Here is a 7,899-nt window from a genome sequence, read left to right on the forward strand (position 1 = left end):
AAGTGACGTTGCATTTTAATGTTTTGTTAGTCTAGCCCACGAGATGCACCGCTGCTGTGTTATTCGTTCAAAATATTAGAGAAATATAGTAGCTCAATACGTAGAAGATCTTGATTAGGTTAAAACCGAAACCAAGCCATTCACACAGAACGCATATTCAGCAAATTTTTAGACGGACAAATATGACCGCTGCACTTGCGTCTCATGCAAGAGATGCAAAGAAAGTCAAGCAAAGTTAAAACAGTTTTAACGTTTAGAAAACGCGACGCGAATTTGTGAAGGTTTATTTTTTGTTTTTAAATGCAATCTGTGTGATTGGCGATTTGGCTCTTTGTATTAGGCTAAGCAATGCATAAACACATGATGCTGTTTTGTTCATAATTGTTTATGCAGTTTACAAAATTATATTTGTTTTATATATGTTAATTTAGACGTTATGCACGTTTTTATAGACAGTTATTTGAATTGACAGTTTAATGCGCTGCATTATTTTGCTCATTGCGCCCTCCTGTGGCCTCGGGAAACAAGTCAAAAGTTTCCTTAAGACTTATTTAATCTGCATATAAAACATAAGAAAGGAGATATTTGTTTAAATTTTATTTTGTGTTTGACTGTTAAAAAAGAATATATATGCCTATATATATTTGTTGTTTGTCTTAATAAAGTGGGCAAATTAAAAATACAGTGGTTAAATTGAGAAATGTTTTTCTATGGCTCTGTTTTAAAAAAGGTTATAAAAAATGTCAATAATTATCGATACCGAACGATATGAAACATATATCGTTTAATATTTTTTAGCTATATCGCCGAGCCCTAGTATGTTAATACATTTTAGCTTACTCTCTAATTAAAATGAAGATCATATATAATGTTTAATCATATATAATGATTTCACAAAAAAATAAAATGTTTCTTTTGGACAATAAGCTATGTGGAAAATATACAGTGTTAAAGTACTATAACCACAAGTTTCGAAGATCTTTACACTGATTGATGTGCAGTTATTAGCTCTCTTAATTATCCTTTCTTTCATTTTTCCTTATTGTACACATTGGTACATGTTGGTAAGGTTTGGTAATTACAGTGTGTGTCCTGATTGTCTGTTTTTGTACAGTGCAGTTGTGTTTCCTGTCACTGTGGGCTGCAGAGCACAGTAGTACAGAGCAGAATCATCCATTTGTGTAGAAGATATGCTCAGATTCATAAGTTTGATTCCTTTATCGGCCACAGCGTACAGACGAAGCTTGGGCTCTGACTGACTGCTGCTCTCAGTGTAAAAAATTATATTTTCAGGTTTGGATCCGGGATGCTGACGGTACCACTGCAGACTGCGAACATTACCACTGTAGTTGCAGGAAAGTGTAACATCTCTTCTGCCAAAACATGCTGCTTTGTGAAGAATGATGTTATCAATTCAGCATCAACATTATCTGTTTAAAAAAAAATCAATCAATCAGTTAAATTCATGGACTAATTAAGACTATATAAATAGTTGGTTTATTAACACAATCAAAATCAATCAGTAATCTGGAAATTATTCTTATGCATTACTCACCCTTACAAAGGGTAAATATCATGAGGACAAGGAACAACATTATCAATGAGACAAAAAGTTCTGTAGAGTCAAGACTTACAGTTTCCTCTTAACTGACTCAGTCTGCATATGCTCTGTTTTGAAATCACTTGAATGTGAGCTCCACCTTCTGGTAAAAGCCATGCTTAACTGGGGCTCTGGTGTAAATCTGATTTGATTTAAAAAAAAACAAAAAAAAACTGAGAGACTATGTAGAATGTGTGGTAACCACTGGTTAAGTACGTCTTCTTTTTTGGATGTAACTAAAACAACCAAAGTTATTGTATAGCAGATTACAGATTACATATATATCTACAAAAGTAACTATAAATCACTGTAGTAACTTTCAAAGGAATTCAGTAGTAGGTGTGGTCTTAACTGAGAATCTAAAATAATTATGTGGGAGATAAACTCTCTGGAAACCTCTTGTATAACCTTAATGTGGCAAGATATTTAAAATATTTTAAATGCATCTATACTGTAGTTATTTTGATAATGTCCTATTTGATAAATTCTAGTAATTTATCGTAGAGAAATGTGTCTTAAACAACTTTTGAATTTATTCTAAGCTTTAGTTAAAGGAACCAATTGAATTTCTTTTATCCTGAATGGGGATTTTTTTTTGTCTTTGTAATTCATAGTCCATTTTTGTATTGATTATGACTATAGTCCTAAATTATATTTTTTTGTGTTTGAGGGAAATTCAATCTGCTAATGGTCAGTAATTACCAATGGCCAGTAATGTATGTTTAAATGTCAAATTAGATCAGCAGCATAATGGAAATCAAAGAGATCATATGCAACATATGCAGCAGATCATATGCGACTATGCAACAGACAAATGACAAGAAGGTTTTTGTACAGTGTAGTTTGTTTTCCTGTCACTGTGGGCTGCAGGGCACAGTAATACACCGCAGAGTCTGATACAGCAGCAGAGGAGATCTCCAGATCCACACTTTTGTTATCATGGAGTCTGATGGACATATGTGTGTGAGGTGGAGAAGCTGGAACTACAGTTTTAGTAGACCTCACAATCAGCAGCAGAAACTCTGGTTTTGATCCAGGCTTCTGTCGATACCAGTGGAGACTGTAAGCTGATCTATCATATGAACAGGACAGAGTGGTGCTGCTTCCTTCAGTTAAAACTACAGACGGCTGGTTTGGTCGGATGACATTTCCATTAGATTCACCTGCAAATACATTAAAGAAGCAAGCAATGAAATGGGCATTTACAACAAAATTTAATTTACAACAAAACAAACAGGTATTCTTACATACAGGTATTTTTGTGATGTTCTGGAATACAATGCAAAATATATATGAGTAATACTACTTACAGTAACTGAAGATAAATATTAAAACAGAAGAGATGAGTAACATGATTCTGTAGTTTGAGTTCAGACTTCTATCAGGATCTGTATGAAGGTGTGTTGTCTCTGATTTATTCTGCTGGAGTTTACAAAATACTGAGCTCCTCCCACACATACCTCCTTACTCGTCTCACCCTACCGATAACTGACTGTATAGGAAGATGCATACAAACTAAAAAGGATGTTGTGTAAGTCTAATTTATCTAATATTACATTCTTTATTAAATGGACACTTAGCTGCTACATGTTGGAATATGTTTTAAAAGTACAACTGTGTGCCCTGATTCTCTGAAATATCAACCATTGACAGTATCAGACTACTTTTTACAGATATGAGCAGCAAATTAATGCTTGAAACTTATGACAGTCGTACAGTGCCAATGCAAATATTGAATATAATGTTTTTAAATCATGATCTTCTGTTTAATATCATTTACTCGTTACGTTTTTGTATAGTGTAGTTGTGTTTCCTGTCACTGTGGGCACCAGGGCACAGTAGTACATGGCAGAGTCTTTCACTTCTGTAGAAGAGATCGTCAGATTCATACTTTTGGCTGCTTTATCAGCTGCAGCGGTCAGACGGAGAGCGGGCTCTGATTTGGGGATGGTCTCAAGGTATAAAATTAGGTGTTCAGGGTTAGATCCGGGATACTGACGGTACCACTGCAGATTCTGAATATTTCCAGTGTAGTTGCAGATCAGTGTAGCATCTTTTCCTGCCAAAACATGCTTCTCTGTGAAGACTGGTTTTAAGACATCTTCACCAGCAGTCTCTGTTTAAAAATGTAATTTGGTATTTGTAATGGAGTAATTTAGACTGTCAACAGGATATGGAGAGAACACTTCCACAGTAATTCTTATAAATCACTCACCTTTTAGAAGAGAAAATATAATGAATACCAGGAGCAACATCTGCACTAATGAGAGACAAGACTTTCAGTTCCCTCCTAGAGTTAATGCATGTTAATGTTTGTCTGCTCTGTTTTTGAACCACTGAACTCAAGAGTGGAAGGAATCCTAGAGCTCCATCTTCTGGCAGAATAATGCACATATTCAAGAATATTGATTGTTACAGTGACATCGGTGTGTCTAAAATTACACATGGGAACTTGCAAAAAGTTTATATATAAAACTTGTATATATAAATGGTGTGCTTTACCTAAAATTTTCCTGAAATGTCTTGCAATTATTACATTTTAAACTATTTAAGCAGGGGTCATGATTACATTATTTTGTGTAAATAGTTTCTAATGTGGGTTTGCATTACTTGTACTATTATGTAGGCTATGTAATGTACTTTCTAATAATTCACAAGCAAGTAGTGCATTACATCAGGCATCAGCAGTAGCGTAGTAAAGAAGCCATTGAGATTATCTTTTCATGCTATGAAGCAATATGAATGAATATTAATCAAGAGCACAAGCACTCGGCGTGCCCATTTTTATAAAAACCACAGCTTTATGTAGTATAATGTGTAATGTACGTTATTGTAACATTTCAACAAGTATAAGAACATGAACACAGTGTCAGACTTGCTGCATCCCCAGGACAAACCCGTTATTGTATTTACGAGGCTCTTTGTCAGCTAAATTCGCATTCTACAAATATCTGTTCATAACATTGGGAAGCTGGCAAAAATGTAATCAACTAATGCAGCAGCAGAGTTGATATTTCGTGAGAAATATTGTGAGAAAATTTTCGTGAGAAAAGTGCATCACATCGTATCAGTCAGGAAAGACAACTGGGGAAAACTGTGACTGGTGTGAAAGCACCTCCTAGTAAGAATAGGCCATAAGTAAGTTTTTGTACAGTGCAGTTGTGTTTCCTGTCACTGTGGGCTGCAGGGCACAGTAGTACAGAGCAGAATCTTCCAGCTTTGTAGTAGATATGCTCAAATTCATAAGCTTGATTCCTTTATCGGCCACAGCGTACAGACGAAGTTTGGGCTCTGAATGACCGTTGCTCGCCGTGTGAAAAATGATATTCTCAGGTTTGGATCGGGGATACTGACGATACCACTGTAAATTCTGAACATAGCCACTGTAGTTGCAGGAAAGAGTAATATCTTTTCCTGCCAAAACATACTGCTCTGTGAGGAATGGTATTATCACTTCAGCATCAGCATTCTCTGTTTAAAAAAAAAAGTGTAAGCAGTTATTGTTTTATTGACACATTAACATTCAAAATTTGTATTTTTCTATTTGGAAGTTATTCTTATAAATCACTTACCCTTAAGAGGAGAAAATATCAAGAGGACCAGGAGAAACATCTACACCAGCAAGAAACAAAAAGGCCTTTGTGACTTTCCTCAACTAGCTCAATTTATGTCTGCTCTGCGTGCTGTTTTGAAATGACTGAACCTAGAGCTCCACCTTCCGGCAGACTGCATGTTAAATTGAGGCTCACTAGTGTAAATTAGACAAATGAAACACATTTTAAACATTAACAGCTTTTTCCTGGATGTTTCAAAAGTTGCAAATAATATATTGCAAGGTTATTGTACAGTAACTTGATGAAAACAATGTTTATATTTTAAAGGGGTCATATGATGCTTTTTTAAAGATCATTATTACCCCTTTAAAGATTGCATGTCTATTTCCATGTCATTGCATGTCTAAGCTTTTTAGTTCAATACAACCTCTTTTAGTTAAAAACACAACTTCCAGAGACTTCCAGTAGATTGGGAGTTCAGAATAGCTCTGGTATTTAGAAATCCAACTGTATAGCAAAGAAAAGGAAACAGTTTTTGTACAGTGCAGTTTGTTTTTCTGTCACTGTGGGCTCTAGGGCACAGTAGTACAATGCAGAGTCTGATACAGCAGCAGAGGAGATCTCCAGATCCACACCATTATTATTACGGAGTCTGATGGACATATGTGGATGAGGTGGAGAAGCTGGAATTACAGTTTTAGTAGACCTCACAAACAGCAGCAGAAACTCCAGGCTTCTGCCGATACCAGTGTAGACTATAAGCTGATCCATCATATGAACAGGACAGAGTGGTGCTGCTTCCTTCAGTTAAAACTACAGATGTTTCATTTGGCCTGTTGACATTCTCACATCTGCAAAGAAAGCCATTTTTGTTATAGCTTTACATTTTAAATTTGCATTGCTTTGATAAATAGCTTATTCTTTCATTAGTTTGAGGTGTAGAATATAAGTGATTGTACTTACTGTAGCTTAGGAGAAATATTAAAAGAGAATAGATGAGAAACATTTTAGTTCTGGATTCTATCAGTATCTGTATGAAGGTAAGTCAGTGTTGTATCTTTGATTTGTTCTGCTGAACTCAAACATTGAGCTCCTCCTACATACTATGTCCTGTCCTTGCTCACTTCAGGCAAAGGAAAGGAATAGTTTCTACCATTATACCAATTTAAATGTTTAGATGAGTATTGTTATGTTTTTATATCAGACCAACACAGACAATATAGCAATTATTTTGTCAAAGCTACAGCTTTCTGACTGAAAGAAAATAGAGTAAGTAAATAAATATATAAATAAATAAAATAGTTGAATAAAAGTCAAGTATCAGTTAATGGAAATAATTTGTCAGCCAGCCTATGAGCTTTGAAATGTTAAGCTATACCATTGGCAAGATTTTGTGCAGAGGAAAAAGGTTTCCTGTCACTGTGGGCACCAGGGCACAGTAATACTGTGCAGAGTCTGATACTTTAGCAGGGCTGATTTCCAGTTCCATGAGCTTTCTGTGTTTGTCAACTTTAGCTGATAACCAGTGGGCTGATGGATCGGCTTTAACTGGATCTCCAGATTCAGTCATGGAGAGAAGGAGTTCTGGTTTGGATCTGTGATACTGACGATACCACAGTAGATTATAAACAACACCAGTGTAGTTGCAGTAGAGAGTAACACTGTTACCATCTTGAGCTTGTATTTCAGAATCATGAGAAGTTATTAGATCCCCAAGAGAGTCTCCTGTCAAGCAAATATGTATTCATAGATATGTATAAATCATTTAAAATGTTAATGAATTACATTTTTATATGAAGAATTAATATGGAAAGAAAAGCATTCTTACCTGCAAGTGCTGAAAGGAACAATAGTAAATAGGCCCACATAATGATGTTTTAACTAACAGAATGACAGCACACTTAGATGTCAGGAATGAAAATACACTCTCAAAGAGCTCCTCCTACTGACAGCATTGAAGGATTACATAAGTTTTATTCTACCCCCAACAGCAGGGATGGGAAACAAAAATAATTCAACAGCACCTTTTCAAATTTATCTCTCAGTAGTTTAGATGTAACTATGTGATTGTTTCACTACAAAAACTGACTAATTCATCCAGGAATCAGACTATACTGATTGTACTTTTTTGATTTACTAAAAAGAACCCGCACATAAGAGTTATTTGTTCTTTAACCTGAATATGTAATGGCTTTTTTGTGTGATAGATAGATAGATAGATAGATAGATAGATAGATAGATAGATAGATAGATACACTGAACAAAATTATAAACGCAACACTTTTGTTTTTGCCCCCATTTTTCATGAGCTGAACTCAAAGATCTAAGACTTTTTCTAGATAGATAGATAGATAGATAGATAGATAGATAGATAGATAGATAGATTGATTGATTGATTGATTGATTGACTTTTAACGAACCAGTTCTGAATGAGAAGCATCAGTTCTCGGTTTGCAAACCCCATTGATCAAACACGCTCCTATTCTTTAAGGGGTTATTAAGAATGAATTTGATTATTGAGAGTTAGGGATGCACCGATACCACTTTTTCCAGTACTCGCCCGATACCGATACTTTTATTTTTGGTACTTGCCGATACCGAGTACTAGGGGTTGCACCGACTAATCCATTAGTCGACTAGTCGACTTCAATGCTCTGCCATGACACTTTAAAGGGGTCATATGATGCTCTTTTAAAGATCATTATTTTGTGTATTTGGTGTAACAGAATATGTTGACATGCTTTA

At 35.3% G+C, this 7,899-nt stretch overlaps 1 pseudogene and 2 gene segments (V, D, J or C); all 3 read right to left on the bottom strand.

Moving 5' to 3' along the window:
• Positions 1–1,078: 1,078 nt before the first annotated feature.
• Positions 1,079–1,595, bottom strand: LOC107658316 (Ig lambda chain V-VI region WLT-like; annotated as a pseudogene).
• A 3,123-nt stretch (positions 1,596–4,718) lies between these two features.
• On the bottom strand, positions 4,719–5,212 carry LOC107658317 (Ig kappa chain V-VI region NQ2-6.1-like). The segment is given in 2 exon segments: positions 4,719–5,071; positions 5,173–5,212. Coding segments are annotated over 2 exon segments (393 nt in total).
• Positions 5,213–6,526: 1,314 nt separating this feature from the next.
• LOC107658318 (T-cell receptor alpha chain V region RL-5-like) lies at positions 6,527–7,022 on the bottom strand. The segment is given in 2 exon segments: positions 6,527–6,879; positions 6,983–7,022. Coding segments are annotated over 2 exon segments (393 nt in total).
• Positions 7,023–7,899: the final 877 nt, after the last annotated feature.

The sequence above is a fragment of the Sinocyclocheilus anshuiensis genome, unplaced genomic scaffold (genome assembly GCF_001515605.1).
Source record: "Sinocyclocheilus anshuiensis isolate Anshui unplaced genomic scaffold, SAMN03320099.WGS_v1.1 scaffold375, whole genome shotgun sequence".
In the NCBI taxonomy this organism is placed as follows: domain Eukaryota; kingdom Metazoa; phylum Chordata; class Actinopteri; order Cypriniformes; family Cyprinidae; genus Sinocyclocheilus; species Sinocyclocheilus anshuiensis.